Source organism: Bacillus rossius (genome assembly GCF_032445375.1).
Source record: "Bacillus rossius redtenbacheri isolate Brsri chromosome 4 unlocalized genomic scaffold, Brsri_v3 Brsri_v3_scf4_2, whole genome shotgun sequence".
In the NCBI taxonomy this organism is placed as follows: Eukaryota; Metazoa; Arthropoda; class Insecta; order Phasmatodea; family Bacillidae; genus Bacillus; species Bacillus rossius.
In genome coordinates, this window is record NW_026962011.1 from 49,216,016 (window position 1) to 49,242,718 (window position 26,703).

Consider the following 26,703-nt stretch of genomic DNA (forward strand, 5'->3'; position numbering starts at 1 on the left):
AAAGAAGAGCAGGGTGTTTTTTGGCGGGACTAGAATTATGTTTATATTTATTAACCAGATTGTGGTAAGAAAATGTCGAGATAATAATAGTTTTATCGTTATTTTGAAAGTTAATATGTTTATTTACTAACACTGCTAACAGATGTCACATAGTTCACGAAATTTCATTGGCTGAAATTAACAGTAAGAATTCAATTGTGAACCGATTTCGCAGTTCGCACAGGTCGTGTGCACAGGTCGTGTGCATGGCTTGCTATGCACTCGCTTAATTTTTTTAATTTTAGGCCGAATATGATATTTCTTTTTCTTCTGGATGAATCATTTCATCAATGTTTTGTTATGACGTTGGCACGTTAAAACTATCGCCCGTAAACCGACTTTACAGACAAACAATTGTTTTTCTATATTTTCATTACATTTATATAATTTTAAATAAAAAAAATTCTGTCTTATTTTACCTATGTAACTAGTTTTAAAAGAATTGTAAATACGAATTTTCTTTTCCTTTTTATGTTTAGTTAATGTTTTTGTAAAGTTGAAAGTATCATGGCTACCAAGTTTTTGTGTAGCTGTTGGTGTTGCTGTTGCTGTCCAAATCCTATTTATTGACCACGGTTTACCATTCATGGTGTGTTGTGTAATAAGGAAGTTTGTTGAGAAGTTTCATAATTGGATATTAATTGTGTAATAAATTTGATTGTATTGTATTATTATTGTTGGCTCGTATGTTCATTACGCTTAATTTGTATTGTTTGCTTAGCGGGGTGTTCTTAGTACATTTTGTGTACCATAACCTATAAATAGTCTACTAGATTAAAAACTTTCAACAAAACATCTGAAGTATTACCACTGTACTTGCATTTCAGATGCTCCAGGTTCGAATCCCAATCTGGCCATCCTGATTTCAGTTTTCTATGGTTTAAAGAAATAATTTTTGTAAATCTTTGTATGGTTATTTGCCATAGGTCATGGTCGATTATTTTCTCAACAACTCTGAATTGTCAACCCTAAATGTCTTATTTACTGTTGATTCCATTTAATCGATAGTAATTCTGAAGAAATAATATGTTACTGGAAAAAGAAAGCTCTAACAGAAGAGTGAGGTTTTTGCAAACAAAACAAAATTTAAATTCTGAAGGAAATGTTCCTCATCCTGACATTTTCGAGTCGTTCACTAATAGGCTATTGTGATTCTGCAAGTTGTTTAGCAGTAGTTAACCATTTAAACTAGCGGTAAGGTTACGTTAGGTACATAAAAAAAATAGCATTATATTGTGTAAAAGTTTGGTTAGGTTACGTTAGTTGTATTAAAAATACGGTGAAAACATTATACTATTCATTTATGTAAGGTTAACTACATATAACATACTGTAAAATGTGTGAATGGTGATATCTTGAGAACAGTTGCTTGGGTTAGGTTTTTATATTTATAATACTTAAAAATAATGTGAACATTGGGCTGGTTCAGGTTAGCTACATTAAAAATGCTTTATAATAGTATGAATGATGGGTTATTATAGGTTAGTTACATTAATAATACTGGAAAATCATTTGAATTGTATATTTAAAATGTAACTAATTAACATAATATACTATTCTTACTATTTATACTATTTTTAGTTTTGCTAACCTAACCCAACTAACCGCCAACACTATTTTAAGGGGCCTGGTTAGTCAGGGGTGTATCTGTGTTAGTTAGGCAGGTTAAGTGCGACACACTCTGGTGTTTCTAGCATGGTATTTTGTCTAAGCACAAGGCTCTGAACTGGCATGCAGTCTCATCGTTGTGCACAGGGCAGATATGATATTTGAGTGGTAGTCATAACATTAGATGGCTGAAAAATTAGGATAAGGTGTAATGCATGGCCCAGTGGGGTATATATGTAGTTGGGCGATATGTGTTAAAAAAAATTTTTAATTCGAAAATACTTTTATTCTATGCTCTAACTTCCTATTTTCATTAAACCTGGCGGAGATAAGTAATTCCAAACACTTTAGGATATATCAAATTTTTTAATTTTCATCACAATACCTGTGCATTCATGCGGCGATTACCATTGTTTCTTGTTTAGGAGTATGAATTTTTTTTCTTTTAAATTTTTAATGTTTTATTTGTTATTAGGATATTGTTGCGCAAGTATTAACTAAAAAAAAATTACGTGAGTTCGTACTGTTCATCCTTTATCCCGGTTTGTTTGGTCAGGTCAGTTACATTATAAATACTTTAAAAATAAACAACCATTAAAATTAATTCATATTATTTTTAATGTCCGCTTAGTTTGAAATTATTTATAATGTAGCTGACCTGACCTAATCGACCATTTTAATTAATTAGGCATTCACGACCACACAGCAAAATAAAAAATGGCGGCAGTCAAATGATTGCACAGGTCTTGTATTGCGAAATAAGAACGGCGATATCTCATAAAGTATTTATAATTTCTTATCTCCGCCGGGTTTTATGAAAAGAGGAAGTTAAAAAGCAGAAAATAAAAGTATTTTAGGAATTTAAAAATTTTTTTTAACAAATATTGCCGAACTAAATATTTACCCTCAGGGGTGCTTTCAAGATTCTTTATGTGTTGTTTCATATGTAAAAATAATTTCATAACCATGCATCTTAGCCCTTTTCACTTTCCTAAAAGTACAGTTTAAAAAGGAAATATGGAAACAGGACCACCCATCCGCCCTCACCGCATTCTAAATTGCTTTTTGTGAACAGACACCACTCGGATATCTTGAGCATTTTTTAGATTGTGTGGTTTTTTTTTCTGAAGCGCTGCACACGGTATACATAGCCCCTTAAAGTATATTAAAATTTAGCTATCGTAAACCAACCATTCTCATGATGGTATGGTATTTTAATGATCCGAACTTAGCACTAATTAAAGTAGTAAAGTACTGGTAAACTTGTTATAGTATCACAATGCCTTCTTAGAGAATGATTTTAAAACATGTCAGAAATTGAAGGGGGAAAAAGTTTTTGGAAGTATGTTTAGTTTTTTCTTTTGACGTGACAGTGTCTAATAAATCAATGAATGCAGGCTGCACGCACGAAAAAGTGTCCCGTTACACACATTGTTCCGTTATGCTGTGTCCCGTTATGCTCATTGTACGCTTGCGCCGCATCTATCTCTCTTCCACTCAACTGTTTATAAAGTGATGTGAAAAGTTAATGTGGTTTTCATTGCTTATTACAACAACAATTTCGGCAATAAAGGTTAATTATTCTTGCATTTTAAAAATCTGATCACTAGTATAATTTCAAGTATTTATTCTTTTATTATTAAAATAAAAATGATTAAATTTTATTCATAAAGTATGCAATCATTTCATCAATGTCTTGTTATGACGTCATGTTAAACTATCGTCCGTACACCGACTTTACAGACAACCAATTTTTTTTTATTTTTTTTTTTGGAAAGGTTGTTTACCTACAGCCATTTTCCCAGCTTTCTCCATTCTTCATCCCTTACACTCGTGATGAGCCTCACCAGCCATCCTACACCCTGTCTTACAGGTGCACCACTTCTGTCTCCACATATGCCCTTCTTGCTGTCCTCTGTCGCACCTTCCCTTATTTACTGCTCGCCTAGAATATGGACCCCGTATTGCCACTCCATTATCTGGCATTGGCCGGGTTAACTTTTATTTGCTACTATCATACTTAGGCTTGTGCGAATACTGGTGTTTTGATACGAAGCATCAAATCAATGTTTGAAACATCTCCGAAGTCAAATCAAATTGCTTCATTACATTTTTTGTTATTAAATGTAGGATTGAAGTAAAGATATTATGGTTTAATGTTTGCAATGTTTGAACTGATTAAGTAACTCACCAATTGGGCCAAAAGTATAACATTATTTATTAAAAATTTATGAAATAGCATGGCGTAATCTTAAAATTGAGCAAAATTAATTAATGCTAAATGTATGCAACAAAAAAAAAACTAATTAATTTCATAAGTGAATGTTATTGACTTCCAATGTTATAAAAGCTTTGCAACAAACACAAAGATTCACATCAGATGCAAAGCTTTGCATAACAACCAAAGCTTCAGATCAAACGAATAGCAAATTTCCTGGCGAAGTCGAATCAGATATTATAAAGAGCTTCAATTGATTCACTTAGTCGAAGCTTTGCACAGGCCTAATAATAATGTTTATAATTTTTTTTTATAATTTCTGGAATCTGTTTCAGTCTTTTTGCCACAATGATAAGAAATACCAAGCACGATCCTTCCAAAACTCTTGAAGACTTGGGTTACGCATTTAATGATGGTGAGTCACTGATGCAGTTTATTTTATCCATATCTCATTCAATACGTTGAAAACTTCAGAGAAGCAGTCTGAATCATACATGTAACAAAGAGGAGCAGAAAAGATGGTGTTAAAGGCTTCGCTACAGTATGCTGACGACCCGTTGTTTGTTTGCTTTCTTTGTTTATTGATGCATCGAGTAGGGAGGTTTATTTGAAATTAAACTTTAGGTGCATTGAAGGTGAAATTTCACTAAGCAATGGAAATGCAATTAAGTGTGCATGCACCTTCTAACACACGTGTGTGTTTCTGCTTTACCCACGAGCCGAAGTCGTCTAGACGGTGTGTGGCAGCACTAACCTGAATATAGTCGCTTTCGTGAACGTTAGGACGTACTAAGCGTCTAAGTGTGGCAAATAAATCTTCATGATATCAAAACTATCCTGGAATTCATTTTATGAACTTTAATAGCCTGGTCAGAAAAAGGAATAATTGTAACTTTAAAAATACATTTTAATCCTGGGGTTGCAACATTGATAACCTAATATTCTCTACAATTTTTTAACGCTTTTCTTAAGCTCGCTGATAAAATTACAAAGCTATATTTTCATAACCCACCACTGGACCATACTTTTTTACTTTTTATTCAACTTTTATTTGTGTAACTAATTGTTGGGGTCTACGGATCATGAAACTACAAAGTATATAAAAATTTTCCTAAAGTCGCACAATGGTAACGGCTACAATAGGTACCTAGTATTTCTTTGATATCTACCTAAAAAACAGCAAAAGAAATTTTTATAGAACAACCTTCCTATTATCCGAAGGAATTATTTAATTTGATAGAAAATAGAACCTTTGTTTTGTTGATCTGACATTTTAGTAACTGCTACATTTATTGTATAAAGTGATAATTTTTTCTTTATAAAAAATAGTTACCAAAAATTAACTATACCATAATCATGTATCTACTGTACAGTGAATTTTTTGTGAACATGTTCTGTATTTTAAAGAAATTAACATGTTTGTATATATATTTTTTAAATTTATGTTAATAGCAATGCATGTGCATGTATATTTGACATATATAGGTATATTTGACAGTGTACAACTTGACATATTCTATATCCCGGTGCTTGACTCCACATGTGGGATCCACAGAACAAAAATAAAAAAATAAATATTAGTATGAATGGACCAATCAAATCCTCAAATCCCCAAGTGCCAGATACATTATTTTTTAATAACCTATTTGAGGGAAAAAAAATTGAAGAAAAAAAATATTTGAAGAAGGTAAATTCATAAATTCACACACTAGCAGCTGTTGTAGATGACAAGAACTACATTATTTATCCTTACATAAGCTATCAAAGAAATGTTTGTTTCTGGTATCAGCTACAGTTCTTTGGAAATGTTTTTTTAGCATTTCAGGGACCATTTTTAACACAATACAAATTTTTTGCATTCTATACATGTATATATACTTTTGTATGTAAGAATCTAATTCTGGATTTGTATTTGAGAAAAATGGGTTCGACCCATCACCAGATATTAGTTAATAGTCTATGGTTGTGCATTTGTTCTGTAGTGATTGTGTGTGGTGATGTTTCTTACAGATCTGTAGACTCAAACATCTCAATATATTCCAGACTGAGTAATAGATATTTTACATATTTACAATGTACTTGCATACTTTTGTTCTAGCCTAATTATTACCATTTTTCAGGTGGTAATGTAACTCACAAAGAAAAATGTATGCTAGCTTTAAAGCGAAAATAAAACCATAACTTGTTTAATTTTTCCAAAATATTACAGTTTTCATTTTATATTTTGGGTACAATATAACATACAATCAGCGATAACTTATCACCTGATGCAATACTTTTCATATGTTGGACTTACATATTTTGTTGGCTGTGTCTGCCAGAATTTATTTAAAACATGTTATATGATCATTGAGGTACATGTAACATAATTTACAAATTTATTAATTATGAATAAATATAAATATAAACTGACATACACACAAAAACTGACTTGTATAGGCATAGTAACATTTTGTCAATTTTGGTTTTTTAAATATTTTTTATTAGCTTTAGTCAAACTTACGGTATCTTTGCTTAGCTGCCAAATAGAAATCTTAAGAAAGGTGGTGCCGATATATGTGATTAAATGTAAAAAATATGCAGTGTCATAATTAATTAAAAAATCATGTTATAGATACATAGAATCATTTATTGGTTATCCTGGCTAGTAAATTATTACCATTCATATTTCTAGTTACAGCTTAAAACAGACTATGGCACTGTGTATCAGCAAGTTAAAAAAGGCTGAACCGGTGGGTAAAAACCTTGTTTCAAACAGGAAGAGATAACGAAACTGTGGTAGCGATTGTATTTTGTTCTATCTGACTTTGCTGCAGCTTGAATATTTCCTGTTTTTGCTTTTGTCACTTGGCTCAAGTATTTGTTATACACTTAAAAATAAGTTCTGAAATGTTGGTCATGTGTTACATGATTATTAGAAATCACAACACCACAATTTTATGTAATTCCAGTTATTTTGAACAATTAATGTAGACCAATCTTAGTTATAGTGCATCACAATCAAATTTCAGACACTTAGCAAAAATTGAAAATTTGTCAGATTGACTGGAAGTTTTTGTTAAATGATTATTTTTTTAATAATCTAATTTTTGTTTGTTTTATTCTTTCATCAAGGCCCATTCACATACCATTCCACTTAACAGAACACAGATAAAAGGAATTATGATTCCCAAATGTGTATTACCTAACATTAGCATTTTATGAGGCTGCATTTGTAGTACTACTTTACTAGGTAGGCTTATGCTTTAAAATATTTTGTAACTAATGAGTGTTTCAAGAAAGGGATTGATGACATTCTCAAAGAACAGCTAATTTTTTTTTTTTTTTAATTTTCAATAATAGCACAGAAATGTTTTTTTGGTTAAAGTTTAAAAACAATTCATAAAATTTTATTGCCTTTTAAAAAAGATTCAATATTTGTTATGGTAAGTATGTATATAATAACACTATGTGAGTTAAAAAATTTAAATTTTTTTTTTAAAATAGTGTACTTATGTATATCTAAAGAGTATTGATCTAAGTTTGTGGATTTTGATAAAACATTCACAATTATTTCACCTTAATTTTCCACTAATAAAGATTTTAAGTAATTAATTTCTAAATAAAACCTTACATTTATGAAATGGTTTATCATATTTTAGTTTATTTTTTCATGTATGATGCTGCCAAAAATCAAAATAACATAATTTTATGTGTATGGAAGTCTTTTTAGTGGCATAAAAAAACAAAGAAAAGGTTTTGCAAAAGCCGAATGCATTGCACATGTAGCAGCATCATTACAATGGTAAAAGTATTTCATTTTTATAACAGTTGATGTGTTGTGTAACTGGGACATTAATTGCTCTGTCCACTCTTTTCGTATTCCAGTCTGTTCCTAATAACTTGGTACATAGATCTATAGGGCTTGTGTAGTACTACACAAGTTGTGTAGATGTGTAGTACTACATAAGTACTTCACATGTAGGAGATTTGAGAGTCTGACTTGGGTGGTCTGTGTTGCAACTCTGTGTCAAGGCCAGTATGTGTTTTTCATTGGGTTTCAAAAGGCAAGGATTTTGGTGGAAGTAAAGCATGCTCAACTGGAATTCAATTACTATCTCATCAGAATATTTGAAATAACTTTTGTTATTTGTGTATAATGGTTTGTAAGACTGGATGCAATGAACTAAAATAAAACTGAATATGTCTGTCTGTACTGTTTTGTGAAATAACTTCCACCATCTTTTTTTTTGTTTTGAATGATATTAGTTAGTTCTAACTTTATATTATAATGTTTGATTGTGAAGTACTTTACTACCTAACATTTTCTCTTCAAACATTCTTCTTTCTTAAATTTTTTGTGCTTTTCTTGTAATCTTAACAAATAAACTGCTTCTCATTATTCTCAATTGTCTCAATAACATTTAACTTTTTTTATTCTAGCTGAGGTGAGTTACTGGATGTTGACCGGGCTTTATGGAGAGTGAATAGTCTTCATTTAAGGATTTTTTTTCCTTGTTTTGAATGTAAAGTGTGCAAAATTTCATCAAGAAAATTATGTTTAATGGATGGGAAAGGGGTCTTATGCTTACTGTATCAGATAGAACAAGTCTTTGATGCCCAGTAAAAGATTGAGAAGCTGTAGACACATACTGATAAACTTGCTAATGTGTTCGATGACCTTGAATGTAATCATAGAAATTGTAGCTTAGCTGTTTTCGGACAGCTGCAAAGTCAAAGTGCAATATGTTTGCCAAGTGAAAAAAATCCTGATGAAAACTTATAAAATCGGCACACAATTATTATGTGTATCCTTTGTTTATTGCAGAAGGCAAGTTGATGAAGTTGGACCCGGAAACTAAAAAAGCAGGGACTGAGCCATTTAACTTTATGATCAGCGAAGATGAAAACTACAACCAAGAACACTACGAGATGGTGGGGGAGGTGAGACATTATAGTGCTTCTTGTTAAAGGGATGGAAAATTTTAGGTGTCTGAAGTTGGTGGGTCATCTGAAAGCAAAGTTCCTAGGAATGGGAAAATTTAACATGCACTACATTATTGGAGAAAATTATTGGTTATCTATGTTATAGTGCATATATATTGACTATGTTAAAAGCTGTTGAGAAAGGGTGGATGAATTGCTGAATATGGGAATTTTTTAGAACAGAGTGAAGTATTTAAGAAAATATATAAGTATTTTAGCTTGTCATCTGTTATGTCAAAAAAAAAGTTAACATGGCTGTGCTTAAAAATGAGTTTAAAAAAAATTGTATGAATAACGTTAACGTGGCTTTGATGGGCATAAGTTTCAGCAAGGGTTTTTTATTTTAATTATTGTTTTATATAAATAAGTAACTTTATAAATGTACATTTGGTTTTCAAATAAAAGCACAGTACATGTTGAACATCAGTGTAAATTTGAAGGGAAGAGATAGAAACTGAAAAATGCCATCTTGGTTTCAACTGGTTTTAGGCAATTGCAGTTTTCTGATAGTTAATAGTAACAAATAATAGTTTCCCCTGTGAATACAGGGGAATTTTTAGCATTTAATTCATTTCTGGAAATGACTACAACTGTATTATTGCTGTCAATAGACACTACAGTATGGTTTTTCAAAATCTCTTAGTACGTAGTCTCTGCCTTAAATGAAGAAAAAAATTGTTATGGCATAAAAAAGTGTCGAAACCAATATGGCATATTTCAGTTCCTTTCTCATCCACGTAACCCGTAGGTTAAGTTAGTCCACTGCAACCTCGTAGGTTTGTTCAAAACTGTGACAGTGTAGACCTCTCAACTCAATTAAGAGTCACGGTGGTATAGTATGTGGGAACACTCACTACTAAGGCTATCCAAGTTATATCTCGGCGTGATCCAACCTGTTTTTTTTTTTTTTCAGTGAGAAAACATGGTCAATGTAGGTATAAATTTTTTTTGTAAGTACACCATTGCTTGTGTACACTATATTTTATAGACAAACCTCAAGAACGGAAAACAGATGAATACACAAAAAAACAGAAAGCAAGCCAAAGTCAACCAATGTCAAATGGAGCAGAGTGAAGGAGGTGGAATGAAGGGTGAAAGCAGTTGATGATGATGATGATGACTACTTTCTGGGGTTCCTCCAGCCCATCCATTACATCAGTGCTCAATTCTCGTCTTATCACCCCTCTCTGTCTCTAATGACCCCAGCATGGAGCGAGGCGCTGCAGTGGCAAAACAATGGATTCGCTGTACGGAGGGCCTGAGGTCGAATCCTGGTTTTCACGGTTTCCCCAAAACCATTCCAGGCGACGTTGGGATGGTTTCTTATGTTGTGCCGTGGTCGATTCCTTCCCCAGTTTCCTCGAACTGTGGTGTGTGGTGTGCTGAGCGTCAGAAGAAACCACACAATTTGAAAACTGATCAAGATATCCGAGTGGTGTCAGTTTGTGAAAAGCATTACCTATGTAAAGAATACTGAGGTATATAATACGATTTTTACCTCTCAAAACCCCGGATTTGCCGTGTGCACGATGAGTCTTGCGCTTTGAAGCGATAACGTGCTAGAAGCAACAGCGAACACTGCCGCCAACATAAATAAATAACACGCCTCGCCACGCAGACCCCTTAAGTGTATCCGTCTCTCATGACCTTTCTGTCGTCGAGTCGTTAAGCCCAAAAAAAGAGGAATGCCCCAATGTTGATGGTATTGTTTCCCGACCTTTTGTGGGATCACGAACATCCTAAACCATAAGTTGCTGGAATTGGCTGCACACTAAATATATTTTTACCCCAGTGGTTTACACATAAGTTTTATTTTTTTTCTTGAAATTTTTTTTTAATTTTTAGAACTTTATAATGACAATGAATGAATTTTTTTTTTACTTGTTTTGATTTTTGAATTGAACTAGTTTTTTTTTTATAAAATTTTGTTTTTGTACTGAAATCTGGCTGTAAACCCACGGAAGCACCACGGTACAGGGGTTCAAAATTAAATTATGTACTATCTCATCAGAATATTTGAAATAACTTTGTTGTTTGTGCATGATGATTTGTAAGACTGGATGCAATGAACTAAAATAAAACTAAATACGTCTGTCTGTACTGTTTTGTGAAATAACTTTCACAATTCTTTTTTTTTTTTGTATTGTTTTGAATGTTATTAGTTAGTTCTAACTTTATATATATAATGTTTGATTGTGAAGTACTTTACAACCTAACATTTTCTCTTCAAACGTTCTTCTTTCTTAAGTTTTTTTTGTGCTTAATTTTTGTAATCTTAACAAATAAACTGCTTCTCTTTATTCTCAATTGTCTCGATTACATTTAACTATTCTAGCTGAGGTGAGGTACTGGGTGTTGACCGGGCTTTGTGGAGGTTCTGAGTGATTCATCCCGCACGGGGTTGTGTTGTTGTGTGTGGGCTTGCAGGCCATCACGGACCACGTGTACCAGCTGCTGGAGGAGCAGTTACACATGCACAAGCTGCCGGTCCCCTCCGACTACAGGTTCGAGCACCGCTCCTTCGTGTTCGTGACCAAGGACGTGTTCGTCAACACGGAGAAGCTGCTTGTCTTGGTGCACGGCAGCGGCGTGGTCCGTGCGGGGCAGTGGGCCAGGAGGTAGGCGCTCCCCCGTTTCCCCGGCGCGGTGCGTCGCGCAGCTTTCAATCGAACCATTCTTACCGGGACAGTCCTGTATTTCAGTTGCGAATATCGCGGCGATGGCGTATTTTTTTTTGACGTCATAACGCCTTAATAAATCGACGAACGCCGGCTGCACGCACAAAAAGGCGTGACTCGTCGTCACGTTCCGCCTAGCCGACCGTGCATGAACCGGCCAACCACCGTTAAAAAGTATGCAATTTTCCGTCAACGTTTTTTCTTATGGCATTATCACGTAATATTATCGTCCGTAAACCGACTTTACAGACAACCACTTTTTTTTTTTTTTTGCCATCAGGTTGACAATTGATCCAGACCTAAAAGAGAACTGAACTCTTTACTTTTATAATACGTCTATAAGTTTTAAGGTTACCTACACTAGGAATTCTCGATGGGGAGGATATATGTGCGATAGGTTTTTATATTCAGTTGAGTTCAGAGGGTTCTTCAGTCATTGTTGAAATAATAATTTTTTGGAGATGATATAGCTCACACTTATTTAATGAATATGAGTATAAAATGTAACACAAGAATTTAGATGTGGCAGGTCGTCTTGATGATAAAATATGTCCATCATTCTGTTTAAGGACTAACTATTTAAATTTAAGGATTCCCCCCTCCCAACAAACGGTCCATTCAAGTGCAGATTACTATTGTGTAATTGTATTTTTAAAAAAGAATATTTCTGTGTTATTGCTTTTATTTTTTATAAAAGCAATATAAACTCTTGTGATACTCAACTATGCCAAAAAAAAAAAGCGGTAACATTTTATATTCTGCATTTTTCACAATAAAATAATTTGTAATAAATTGGTCTAAAATAGATGCATTCAGAAAAATAAAAATAAATTAGCATTTGTGGTTTAAAAGTGAAATAAGAGTTGCACAATAAAATAATTAAATTGTTTTTTTTTTTCTGATCCATTCACTTTGGTACAATTTTTTCTCTGGAAATAACTAACCTCAAATTTCAACAGTAAAAGAAAATTGTTTTGTTTGTGATTTGAATTATGTTTTTTTTTTTTCCTTCAGTAAAATGCTTTTTAATTCCATGATATAAATTGCATTTTGGTGCTGTATGGAATATGGTGTATTAACTTGAATTTCAGTGTTATGCAGTTTTTTGACATGTTTTTTGATGTTATTTCGGTTTTATCACAACTCACCACATTATCTTGCCCCTACCAATAATCAATACATTCGAAAATTGAAAATACTTCACATCTGTAATTCTAGTTCGCTTCTTATACTAAATCTTTGTTTTGCATGAAAATTGAGAAATTATCTTGCAAGCATGTTGTTTAAATAATAATAATATTTTCAGCATAAGAGGTGTATGTAGAGTAGCTGTCTTGGTTTCAACCATAACAATTTTCTGTTGTTTAGTTTTCTAAATGTGGCTTCGTTAAAGCATGGTGAATAATTTACTGGGATTCCTGAAGTTATTATAGACTGGCTGCTACTAATAGTTTTTGCTGTGAAGTCATTGGTGTTTTTTTTTGTATTGAATTCATTTTTGGGGATGACGATAAGTGTAATAATACTGTCAAAAGAATTTTTGTGGTGGTGTCTAAAAATCTATTAATGTGTGACTGCTGTGTCAAATTGAATGCAAATATTTTTGAAATTAAATGTTAAAAAATTGCTATGGGAAAAAATATTTTGAAACCAATATGGCTCCTTTAGTTCCTATCTTTTCCCCTTAATCAAACAGTAAATATATAAACTTTTGAAAATTATAAATGTATGTAGGAAACCCTAGCTCAGTTTTTACACACATTCTGTGAAAAACACACACTCAGATTTAGGCAGCTTTTATCAATTGGAAAACATAAATTGATTAAAACACCTATATGAAAGACTTTGCAGTTAAGTTTACAGTAATTTTCAGTTGCATAGATACAATTTTATTTAATTGGAATATGTTAAGGGAATGAGAGTAAGACCTACAATCAAGTTTTTTATTTGAAAATGTTATTTACTGCTGCTAACTTATTGTAGTGAGTCAAGATTTCTGTACAGTTAATAATTATGTATTTACAATATGTGACAAGTCCTGTATTCAGGAACAGATAATCCTTTTTATTAAAAGGTGAAAAGTAAGAAAAAAATGTGCTGTGTGTGGGTAGTTAATGTGTTGGTTTGTAGATTTTCTTTAGTTTGTATGAGGGACTAATGAATTTTCTTCCTTTCCCTCCCCCTCAGTATTATAATAAATGACAGTCTGCAAGCGGGTAGCATGGTGCCTTTCATAAAGAAAGCACAGGAGCTGGGCTACGCTGTTCTCGTCACAAACACCAATGACAATGACAGGTTCCTGAATGGCAAGCGAATCGTCATCAAGGTGAGTGATGAGTCTGGTAACCTCCCACAAGAGGTTTTATTGGCTGGTTTTGGTCACTTGTGGCTCCTCCCGTTCACTAGTCCAGAAACATGAGGCAGGCATAGTTTCTGGTATGGACGGCATTATTAAAAAGTGGTATTTTGGTTGCCAAATTGCCGGGCGTCTTAATGTGGCCACCTGACCAGGTGGTCAAACTGCGTGTAGATCTCCAGGTGTTAACGCACCATTTACAGAATGTTCAAGATTTATTGAAGGTGTCTTGAGTATGAATAGCATTTAATAACAATTTCACTTGCCTATACAAATTTCGTTTCTTAGTACCGTCTTAAACATGTATTTTTTTTGGACAGTGTAAAGGCTAAAAGGGGTGTTTTCACAGGCTTTTTTGGTATGAAAAATTGTAAACACAGTAGTGTAGGTGGTATAGAGAGCTGCTGAGAGCCTTAATCTTAAATATTCCAGCATAGAATTATAGGGTCACCGCCCAAGTCCCATATAGGCGATTTACCAACGGAAAGACTGCACATCAGTTCTGTGCCTAGCTTTTAGAGCTCGTGTGTCGAGTCAAGCAGCCTCCTTTAGCTAAGATTCCGGGTATCTGACTCCTGCAGCCCAAGGTGCTACGGTGGGTGAGGAGGCGGATAACTTGCCTCCTGCTGGGGAAATCCATTCGCGTTCCATTTTCCAGTGGGGCAAACCTGGAATTTTGGCAAGTGGGAAACGTGGCAGATGTTGCCATGAGCTGGTAGGGGGGGGGGGGTCTTCTCGAGGTACTCCTGTTTCTACGCACATCCATTCTGTCGTTGCTCCTTTAGCTCATCACCCCTCGCCTTCTCTAATGACCTCAATGTCCACGTTGAGTCCTTGTTCCCTAATTGGTTCAATCAGTCAACACAATCCATGTTTGGGAGTCGTCACTGATCAGTGCGTTCGTTTGTTTGCCTCTCACCTGGGTGGGGTGCTTTGATTTACAATCATCCTAGGCAGTTGCGTCTCGTCAGGGCAAGCAAGGCAAGCAGTGCTTGCCCAGGCAGTTTCCAGACGTATTTTTTAAATAAATATTTTATTCAGAATTGTATTTTACTTTGGCTCGTGCAGTTAGGTGTATGTATTTTTTACACTATCTTCTTGGGACCCAATACTGTGCGCTGTGCGCTATGAGAAAAGAACTCGATGACACACAAAACATGCTGTTTTAGAAGCGTTGCTAGGTTTAGAAGCGCTGGTAGGACCGCTTTCAGCAGAAAGGCTGCCGCAGTAGTTTCCTTTCGGAAGGGGGGTGGCATGGTACAAAGGTTCGAGGAGGGGATTGGCTATAAAAATATGTGGTAGAAGCTACGAAGGTAACGCTTTCTTGCCGAACTGAAGCGAACATGGCCGAAGCAGACGGTGGAATTCTTCCGCCGACTGATTCGGTTATGTCCGCTACAGTTCGGCACAGCAGGTGGCGAGGTGGCGTTTCAGGAATGGAATGATTGACGTGCCAGTTTCTTGGTACACGTACCAGTCAACAGAGTTTCTGATCACGTATGAAGATAATTTATTTTGTGTTGGTACGAAAAATACCAAGATATAATTTTTACTATTCTAGTACTTAAATTTTTATGAGGTTCTTCTTTTTATTTTAAGTACCTACTTACTTTGCCATGTGTTGTCTGTTTATAAATTTTGTACCAGTTATCGATGATACTACACTCCCACTTAGTATATAAATAATGTAGAGTAGGTATTTTATTATCAGAATAATGTAAGTCAAACATTATTTTTCAAAAATAATTTATAATTTAAAAAAAAAGTCAATTTTTCTATCTGTGGAATAGTCAATGTTCAGTTAAGAAAACTACTTAAATAGCACCCAATTGTACCTTGAAATCCATATTTTCCCGGAGGAGGGCCCCCGGACCCCCCCCCCCCTCCCCTCCCCATGTTTTGGGGTGAACGGAGTTGTTGCTTCCCCTCATGTAAACCTCACGCCTTGCCACTGATCCTAGGATACATGTGGGTCTCCTGCGCGTGTTTGTGCCATTACGAGTGTTACCACATTTTCAGATGCTTGCATGGAATAATCACTTGTTTCTCATTGGAGGACTTTCCAAAAAAAAATGTGTGGTGTCTATATTTTAACTTTATAGTTTACTTTTGGTGTTTTTGCTCTAATAATACACATACGTACATTTTCCTGCAGAAGGACTGGCAAATGTAGAATGATTTGAAAGTTTGTATTACATAATTTGTAATAACATAAACGAAATATGTATGTATATTTGGAAATATGCAAAAGTTTATTCAATGGTTTCTATTGCTGTAATTCATATTAAAGTAATCCAGTAGAAATTGTGTTATTTCTATTCAGAGTTTTGAAGTTTTTTAATCTTGGCGATTGGTAGTGGGTCAAAACCACTTTTTTTTTTTTTTTCAAAATTGATCTTGAATTAGTTTTTCTTAAATAGTAAATTGAATCCAAATCCATATCTCATGAGTCAGGAATAAAATAGGTAATGTATGATCAAAAACATAGAAAAATTAAGTTTTGAAGAGATATTCAATGCATAAAATTTTTATTCTTTAAAATATAAATTTATGTATTTACATTATTTATATATTCTTTCTGTGTTAAAAAATGTTCCCTGAAGTGAAAAACAAACATTCCAAGACCATCGTAGCTTGTATAAGATGCAACCATTTCTTTGATAGCTTCTGGAGACAGGAGCTTGTGCAGAATTTCATTCTGGGGGCGGGGAAAATATAACCACTTTTCTCGCTGTTTCTTTCAAATTCTTTCCGTTTTTTTATTTTGGTAGTATTTTTAAGGGGGGGGGGAGGATTATACCCCCATCTCCCCTGACCGCCTTGTATACACCCTAGTCTGGAGTGAGAAATAATGTAGTCCTTGTCAGCTGCACAGGTGCGCGTGTGTACATAATTGTTTTCTGAATTTACCTTCCTCAAAAGATTTTCTTCAAATTTTTTTCCTTAAATATCAAATACATATTTTGAATACTGAAGATTTGTTGGTATTTGAGGATTTGGTTGGCCCATTCCTATCTGTGTCTGTCGTGTATAAAATTTTAACAATTAATTTTTATTTATGCACTTTATAGTGTGTTTATTTTTATTATTTTGTATTGAATTTGTTGTATGTCTGTCATGTAGGGAAGCAGTTCTCCCAAAGAGCATTTTGATTTTGTGTGGAAGAACTACGTGAGAGATTGCAAGTGTAAGCACGTAGCGATCCTGGCACACAGCTATGGTGGACTGCTCATCGTTGAGATGGTGAGTTAGTAGAATTATTCATTTACAGTTGTACTTGCAGTTAAATCAGTTAAATCTCGGCCTACGGTGGCAAATTTTTTTATTTAACATAAGGAAACTCACATACTATTTTACAGATGCTCTGTGTATCTATATATATATATATATATATATATATATATATATATATGTATATGTATGTATGTATATATATATATGTATGTATGTATGTATATATATATATGTATATATGTATATGTATATATGTATATATATGTATATATATATATAGAGTTGATTATCGATAAAGATTATTATTGAAAACATGGATAAAACTACATTTTCTGAAAATGAATCCTAGCTAGATCGATTTATCACCCCCGAAACCCCCTGCATACTAAATTTCATGGAAATCGTTCGAGCCGTTTGCGATATATATATATATATATATATATATATATATATATATATATATATATATATATATATATATATATAAAACCTGGATGACCGATTTCCGCTCAGTATTTTTTTTGGTCAATTGTGTTTTTTTGAAATTATATTTAAATATGAATTACATTATATATATCCCACATTTTTTAGGGTTGAATAGTTTCATGAATGGTAATGTGTGTATTTTTTTTTTTTGGTTATATACAATAATTTAATTTTACATTTTTACATGATTTTATTTTTTTGCAGGTGGAAAAGTATTTTTCAGAGTTCAAAGAAAGGGTCTTTGCAATAGCTTTTACTGATTCTGTACATAGCATTACAGGTCAAAAAGTCAGTAAGAAGGTATCAGACTTTTTACAGAAGGTAAGGAATTTAATGTTTGTATTTTACTGTCTGTGCCTATAATTAGTACAAGATCACTGGGCCTTCTAAAATACCATAACTGCTTTTTGATTGTGGATCTTGGATGTTTTTGCTTGACATGAAAAACAATTTGTTGCATCTTAAATTCATAATGTTCTGAGTGCATTAAATAAGCTGTGCTGTAATCACATTACGTAGCATTCCCGGGAAAATAACAACTAGTAACTAAAAACAACTGTTAAAAGAAAGTTTTTGTGCAACCAATCAGAAAATATTAAAAGAGAAAAAAAAAGAGGCAGGTTGTGACATTCAAACATGTATTTGACAATCTTTATGTTGGAAAACCAAATTTAATTTATTGTTTATGGTTATTTGATATACTAGTCTATTGTACAAACATGAGTAACATTATTGTCATTGTTAGCAATATTGTAATTGTAGCTTTGCTACTTGGTAATAAGAAATTAAATGTAAATCAAGCTTTTGTTGAATACTTCATAATAATCATGATTTTATTTCATAGTACTATTTTCCATTGTAGTAAATGGGGCCTGCATGACTGGGAAAAATGGCGGAATGAGAATAGCAAGCAAAGAACTTTAACTAAGAAAGTTATTTAAAAAAAATCCAGTCCTCTTTATATGATTACCAAGACCAGACTTGGGTGGTGTGGCACAATGAGAAAGTAACTTGTTCTTTTTTTACTGTGATTATTTCTTCTTCTTCATTCATTCACTGCCTTAAAATTTTAGTCAAGAAAAAGAAACACACTGTTGCTGTGCATTGAAGTACTGTATAAGGAAAGATAATTTCTTGATTAATTACTTACTATTTTATTGTCGCGTAAGCTTAGATATACACAATTATGTAGTCACTGGTGTCTTTAAAAAAAAAGCTATATTAATGTTGCTAAAATATGCTTTTACCTATTTCATTCACGTACTGTGTAGTTACCAGTAAATATTGTCACCTAATTTGAAAATGTGTCATGTTCATAGCCTATCGTTAGGAGTTAAGGTAGATTGCTTCCAAAATTTTACTCATGTAGCTTTATCCAATATTGTAAAAATATGTTTCCTTAAATGTCGGTAATTTGAATTATAGTACTTTTGTAGCTTTGCGAAATAATGACAAACCAATTTTATTGAAATTAAAGTAAGGTTTATAATACATTGCAATCTGCAACACTTAAGTTGAGGAAACGATTAGACCTTGAATAAAATAAATGGTGAAGATGTCAGAACTAGCAAGTTGAGGAAACAATTACACCTTGAATGAAAGAAAAGGTGAATATGTCAGAAACTATATAACTTGCTGTGGCTCAAAAAAAAAGAATAATAATTTTTTATTGGCGCTATAAGGTCGTACGTAATCACTTTATTTATTATAATTTTTAACGTGAAGAGTTAAGCCCTTTATCCACTGTGCTGGGCATTTGATAAGCTCTTAGTGTCTCAGTGGGCGGCAGCGTTTATTAGCCAGCTCGCCCTCCGCTCTCGGCCGCCTCCTGCTGTCAACAAGTGCCGTGCTTTCATTCTCACCCTCGCCGCTCCCAGCTGTTCTGCACGGGAGGGGGGGGGGTGCCTCTGTCGTGCACCCGGCTTCGTGAAGTGAGCTCTCTCCCTGTTTGCCTTCAGGGAACAACTGAAGGAGAAGTTGCACTGGACAAAATGCCAAGTCTCTCGCAAGCAGGAAAATGTGTCATAACCGGGAATTTTCTAACAAGTGCACACTGTCACAAGACACAGTACTGGCACCTTAAATACCTCAGCCCTGCCGAACTGGTGATTTGGCCAGATTGCATACCACTGATACAGATTTTACGGAAATACCAAAGTAAAAGTTAACGAATACACTGCAAGTTGCAATAAGTTGCTTTGTGGAAAAAAAATGCACACGAAGGTTACTGTTTGAAAAAAAGTCTGTTGCACATAACCTTGCATCCGTGATTCAGATCTCTTCTTCAAAGAAAAATTGTAAAATAAACGCTGAGCAAACTAAAAAACAAGGCAGTGCATTAGCGCGACATTGGGTCCAAGGTTGACAAACGCTTTGAATCCATCCGAGAAAGTATGAATGCGAGCAGCTCATTCGGTGCAGTTGTCTATTTTTCGTTCACTTGCGTTGAGAGCTGCAGGTGGTGGCTTGTGGTGATCTGAAGGAGGTGGTACAGCGAGTGATCCCCGGGTGGAAGGGGGGGGGGGGTGGGGGGGAAGGGGAGCATTGTGCGGCCAGCCCTCTCCAGTTCGAGTGTGGCAGCTGCGGCCCAGCGTGTGGTCACTCCTCCGGTGTTGATTGGCTCGTCTCGAGCACCGTCGCACCTGCTCTCTCTCTCTCTCTCTCTCTCTCTCGAGTGTCTCCGTTCTGGCGTGGGGTCGTGTCCGCACATTCAACATACTATATATAAAAAAATTATATTTGTATTTTTGGTGTTAAAAAGTGATACATAGACCAAAACTATTTTTTTTTTTAAATCTTTCTGTCTTTATTTTTTATAGTTCAATGAATAATTGAAACTATGAATCAATACTGAATATTACTGAACTACTGTATGTATATCCATTAATTTCAATGCAAATTGTATTTTTTTTTTAATAATAACGTATGAGATTGTTTTTGGAGTGGTAGCAATAAATAATAAGTAAATTAACTGTAAATTTCTAGTTGGTTTATTTTAAAACTGAGTGTGCTTTATATTTTCAGATATGTTCAGCTGTGTGGGACATTAACTTGAAATTTTTATAAATTTTCTAGAATGTATTCTCAACATATTTTTAAAAAAATACTGTGCTATTTTGTGCATGAGGTGATTAGGTTTACCTGTACATTGGGACAGGAAATAAACATACTGTAAACATATTGTAATCCCACAGCCATGTGGGAATGGGTGGAAGAGGAAATTACATAGGGCATAAAAGAATACACAGCCACAGCATGTGTAGAAAACTTTCTTGGAAAAAAAAAATTGATTTAATGGAAATGTTTCGTTTATTTCAGGTGTCCATTAACTGGGTCGCTAGTGACTTGCCGTTGGACACGGCTGTGAAAACTCCTCACAATGAAATAACACGGCTGTCTGCAGGTACGACTCATAACCTATCAAAAAAAAATTCATCTTTCATTTTTCCTTAGTTCCGTACCTGCATTTTCCTCCCTCATTGCTTAGTTAATCTTTAGTCAAGCAGTGTGCTCAAGTAGTACTACTCATCTGTGAGTGCTCTTTCTACAACACACCTGAGATTGAGGTTTAGCAGCTATTAAGTTGGGCTTTAAGCATTTACTGTTTACACAGAATTACTGACACCGCACTGTAATACTATGTATAAGCCTCCTTTCAACCTATCAGCTAATTATTTAATACTATGTTTTTACTTGGTGTTTTATTCAACTTGATTTTGTAAGTGATATAATTTTTCGTGACATTTAAATTTATATCTGTCAGTTTGCATGGTGAGCTAACTTTCTTTTATGTATATAGCAATTTGGTTGCTGCACGCAAATCAAAAACTACATTGTAACATTGTAGGGCCCTGCCCTACCCAGATTTTATGAATATTTGTTAAAAGAATAAATATAAGTGAATTTTTTTCTGTAAGCTTGGTAATGTGCTGAGTTTCATCAGTTGTATGAGGCCTGGGCCAGAGGTTTCGGCGGCTCATTGGTTGTATTGCCTCGGTGTGAATAAATTGCAAAATTGTATTTTAAACTCTTTATTTTATGTTGATGAATAATTATCTTCCGAATAATAATAAGCATCGGGAGAACTTAGCATCCCACTACTTGCAACAGTTATCGTGAATCGTGATATTTTTAATTTTTAAAGCATTTTTGTTTGTGCAAGGAACAATCATCATCTAAGCCGGGCATGATTGTGTCTTGTTACATTGAGTAGGTACAGAATTAATACTTTCCAGGTGATTACTTCATGACATTAGTAAATAAGTTTTTATTAAGTGTCATGATTTTAAATTTTCAGGTATGGATGTACTGTGTCAAATTCTGAAATATCATTACATATTGTATTCTGTTCATCAAATAGTCCAAGGCAAAATCATCCACACAATGTATGGACATGGGTTGTACAGGTTTTCGTTAAGGATCGCAACAATTAGCATGAAATATTTTGAAGCTCATGTAGACTTTTTTTAATTTCATATTGATTTTTACATTTGTAGGTATCTGATGTAGTAAAAATGTGTTTACTCAATGCTACTGGAATCCTAATGTGTGTGTGTGGTGGTGTGGTTTTCCTTGCAGGCCACGAGAAACATGAAATGACTACTTGGTCCAGCTTCCATTCTCTCTTCAGATTCTTTGAGGACAGGTACCAACACAGCAGAGAGAAGCAAGAGCTGTGAAACATCACGCACACTTTCAACTTTCTCTTTTGCTTTGCATTTTGATTCTTAAATATAGCTCTTTTCATATTGCCATACCAAATTATTTTTTTTTTATAATCACAAGTTTGCTGGAACAGAATGATGTACAAGAATATTTTGTTGCCTTGTTCTACAGAAATAGAAGTATTATAGACGTAGTCAATTTTTATTGGATAGCCAAAGCTACTGAACTGTATGTACCATGAATTTGAATGGAAAATGTGTACACATTTCAGAGACTGTGATATTTTTATTGTGGATTTTTTAAATATTATTTTTGACCTATATTAAGTTTGGTACGTGTTACTTCTCATCATTTTTCCATTTTTTTTTTTTCCATTGAATAATTGTATATTTAAGTGAAACTATTGACTCAGTGGTTATTATATATGTTTCAGTTAATGAAAAAATTAATTAACTGGTACTTACTTTGTCTGATTGTTGTAACAAAGTACTTGAACAAGATATTTTCAAAATTGTAATAAATTGTTTTTGATGAGCAGGTTTGATATTCAGTGGAGTGACAGCATTAGAACTGATCATAAAAGTTTTAACATATCGTGTAGCCACAGGCAAGCAAAGCCGAGGCAATCCTAGTATGAAAGAAAAAAAACATGTATATTATTGCAATTAGTTTGAAAGGATTTGGTTTGTTTTTACGTAGTTGAATGTGAAGAATGGTGAAATCTTATGTAGTGGATTGGTAGAGCCACAATTATATTATTTCACTCCAAACTGGTCTCAACAGTCAATACCGAATCAAGCCTTTTTATAGTGCTCATTGGTTGGTAACAAGGTCACATGCTTTGGCAAGTTTCATATAATTGGGTAACCACTTCTTGTTTATAACTGGTTCATATTCATCATGAGTGTGTCACGAAACTGTAGTCCATTGTACATGTACTTCAAGTCTATTTTGCTAACCAATGAGTTCTTGAAATATTTTGACTATGTATTGGTGTCCAAATCGACTTTGTAGTTATTAACTTCGTACAAAATTGTTGCGGTGTTCATTCTCAGGCTGCTAGTTTGGTATCCATTGCACTTTCAGCTCTGACAAAGTTTAGCTTCTATCACATTTTAAACAATTTTATCCATACCTTGATGTTGTTTACAAAGTTTACAATGGAATCTTGTTACGAAGTATGTAATTCACTTTAAAGTAATTCTTGCTCTTAGTTATGTATACATTTTTAATCCCTACTAGATGCTTTACATTTGAAATAAGTTCAGTACAAACATACCATTAATTACTTTTCATTATCAGCAAGTACATACATATCAAGATATTTTGTAATGACCAAAGCATACTTTTTAGTGGGCAGTGCTATGTACATACAGTATTTGATGGATTTACCTGACATACTGTACTTAACTTACTATTTTTATCCTATATTCCTCATCAGCAGAAATATTATTAGGTGTAATCTAAGTGCCTGTCTTGCTCCACAGTTGTGTGTGTTCAGTTTTGTCGAAATTCAAGCCCTAAATGATAATTTGTTTTCTAAATGGCTGCTTATTGATCTGTCTAATTTTTGCATGTGTCTAATTTTGCCCATGGTTGATATTATTTCAACCCAAGCAAAAATTAAACTTATGGCAGTCCAGACTCACATAGTTTTAGCCTGTAATCATGATCTTTGTGCAAGCATCTAGGTAATTACATTGCAAAACTGGGATGCTATAGTGCCTGTAGCTCATATCTTTACAAAATATACATTTAGTTGTTGGTTGATTTTTATAGTTAATATTTTTTTTATGACTGATCACTTTAGTGATGTGATGTATAAATGTATAAATAATATATACATATGTATACACATAAAAAATTACTTTGTAAAAGAAGTGGCAGAAGTCATAATTAAAAATGATCTTCTAGTTTGGAAAGAGAAGTTCTGGAGAAATGTAGGTATGTTGTTGATATAACTTTATACTATCATTATTTAATGATTGTGTACAATGACTATAATGTACGTACTGTTTTGTACTTAGTTCAAAGCTATTGTGTTGTGTATAGGATTTAAGTTTTTGAAGTGCTAGTATGCTATTCTTTAATGTTCACTTGCATTTATTCTGGGCCATATTCAAAGTAATCTGTTTTGTGAAGTATGTAAAAAATTAGTGTAACTAATATGAATATGTAGCAATTTTTATTTTCGTTAGTTTGGATATTTAAAGTGGCATTCCATTTATTAATGTCTAATGAGCAAGAATATTGTTATTCATTGAATGCATACAGTTTTTGAGGAACTAATGTTTACATATCTTAAAATTTGTCAAGTAAATTTTAAAAGGTGTTTATTCATAATGTAGTACATACACAAGCCATTAAAATTAATTAGTGTGATAATAGTTGTGATAATATGGATATTTAGTGGTTGTAGGCACTTTTTATTGCGTGTGTTGTTTTTTATAATGTAGAAATTTTAATGTAGTTTATGTTGCAAAGCAATAACAAAACACAGCAAAAAGAATTATGTTAGGAGTTGAGAATTGCAATAATGTAATTTTGATAAAGTTATTTTTGTAATGAGTTATCATCCGGAGTTACAGGCTTAGAAGTAAAGACTGAACAAAATAACATTTGGAACTGTTGTGGCTAAAACACGCCAAAGTGAATGTTTCATGTACATATAATTTGTGTTGAGTACAAATATGAATCACTCCTTTTGTTTTGTGGTGATAGAAGTTTGTTAGGATCTATTTCCTATTGCATTTTTAAAAGAAAATTTTTTTGTACTGAATAAAATATGTGTTACTAGTACACGCACGCACACAGCAATAAATCATGAAGAAACCTGGTTAGACAAAATTTTGAAGTTAAAATTTTGTAAAAGGTTGTATTGCATCCTAAAAATAAACCTAACTACTGAAATGATACCTAAGTTTAAAACATGTAATTCATTAAGAGAAATGTAGAATATGGAAGACTACCTTTAGTCATTCAGCCATATTTTTGCATCTCGCTATGGTAGCATGTCTAAACCAAGATTTTCATTGTGTGGAGTGGATTTTGTATTGTTATTGCATGGTAATTGTTTTTATGCCACAAGAGCCTATCCACAGCCAAGTGGTCAAACTATTGTAAGTACACGTACTGTGTGTAATACATATTTGTGGTACAAGATATAGATCTTTTTATATTAGGTGCTTGTTATGTTAGGGTATAAGGTACATGCACTTAAAGATATCAGTTAAGTGTACAAATTGAATTCAGTTATCCAGCCTGAAAATATACATAAATTATATTTAGTTTAAACATTTTCACATTTTATCTACAAATTGTTCTGTCAAGATCTATTGAGTTCTTCTTGTGAGTGCTATAGTAATTAAAATAATATACGCCTATTGAGGGTTTGTTTTTTTTCTTTAAAAGTTAGTTTTAAATCAAGAAGAGTAGTGGGTGTTGTGTTTAAATCTTAAGTGCAAACCTAATCATAATTTTAGTACATTTACTATAGTAAACCCTGTAATTTTTTAAAACAAGAAATGATTTATTTTAAATTTTAGTATAATTTTCTAAAAAATTTTTTGCCATTTGCTAAAGTAGTTTTATTTTGTTAAACTTTTGACTGTTTATAAATATATTTTGACATCAAAGAATAGATGTTTCAAAGTATGTAATGAGATTGAGCAATTATTTTCTGATGTATTTTTTCTGGCCTGACCCAGACACTGTTTTAATCAATTTTTAGGTTTAAAATAAAAAATTCTAAACGTAGGGGTTTTTTTTTTTTTTTTTTTCCAATTCACATGTGCAAAATTTTAATGTCTGCATCACCAGCAGGTGAATTTTAACTGCACAGTTGTAGCACAGACGTTGAAATCTAGCAATTGGACTGAATTTGGTGCAATGTGGGCACACACCACTACATATGTAATTAGTGAATTTGGACAGATATGTATTTGTATGTTTCCAGAGGTAAATTGTTCCAAGTTTGAAATAAATAAATACATGGGCTAATAGCTTTTAGTGGAATGTATTTTGCTTTTATTTTTGTCTTGAGTTGTACAGTGAAATCATTTTTTTAAAGAATAAAGTTTATTTGTTTAAAAAAATACTGTTTAGTGAAATTTGTTTTGTTTCTGCGAGTGTTATGAATTCAACCCACTGTAAGTATGTATTGAAAGGCAAAATAACATTTTGTTGCATTACCAATGGCAATGTTAAAGATTCCAGCAACGCCATTATATGCATCCATATAAACTAAAACAAATCTGAATAATGAGAGTTTTTTTATTTATACAAATACTATTTAATACTGAAAATTTTATACAGTATAATTGTCTTGTTTAGACCTTATAAAAAAATTTAGAAATAACTTTTAATACACATAGACTGAATAAACTTAAAAATACTGACATTATTTTGATCGTTGATTAAAAATCTTTCATAGGATTAATTTGATTGATTTTGAG

At 33.3% G+C, this 26,703-nt stretch overlaps 1 protein-coding gene across 5 annotated transcripts; it reads left to right on the top strand.

Moving 5' to 3' along the window:
- Window positions 1-529: 529 nt before the first annotated feature.
- LOC134541887 (FAM172 family protein homolog CG10038) lies at window positions 530-26,343 on the top strand. Of its 5 annotated transcripts, none has more exons than XM_063385610.1 (9): window positions 530-628; window positions 4,201-4,280; window positions 8,673-8,788; window positions 11,258-11,448; window positions 13,696-13,834; window positions 16,988-17,107; window positions 17,789-17,905; window positions 20,903-20,987; window positions 22,163-26,343. In XM_063385610.1, the coding sequence occupies exons 2-9, from the start codon at window positions 4,214-4,216 to the stop codon at window positions 22,261-22,263; spliced, it is 936 nt and encodes a 311-aa protein (XP_063241680.1). In that variant the 5' UTR covers window positions 530-628; window positions 4,201-4,213; the 3' UTR covers window positions 22,264-26,343. The 5 variants fall into 5 exon arrangements, with proteins under 5 accessions (XP_063241680.1, XP_063241682.1, XP_063241683.1 ...); XM_063385609.1 differs by having other exon boundaries at window positions 590-682; XM_063385611.1 differs by lacking the exon at window positions 530-628 and adding an exon at window positions 732-875.
- Window positions 26,344-26,703: the final 360 nt, after the last annotated feature.

What these genes read in the sequence shown, in the direction of transcription:
- LOC134541887 (XM_063385610.1), top strand. Translation starts at nt 4,214, where the DNA reads ATGATAAGAAATACCAAGCACGATCCTTCCAAAACTCTTGAAGACTTG. An exon ending in GGGTTACGCATTTAATGATG is followed by an intron (nt 4,281 to 8,672) that starts GTGAGTCACTGA and finishes TGTTTATTGCAG; the next exon opens with AAGGCAAGTTGATGAAGTTG. An exon ending in GCAAGCGAATCGTCATCAAG is followed by an intron (nt 13,835 to 16,987) that starts GTGAGTGATGAG and finishes TCTGTCATGTAG; the next exon opens with GGAAGCAGTTCTCCCAAAGA.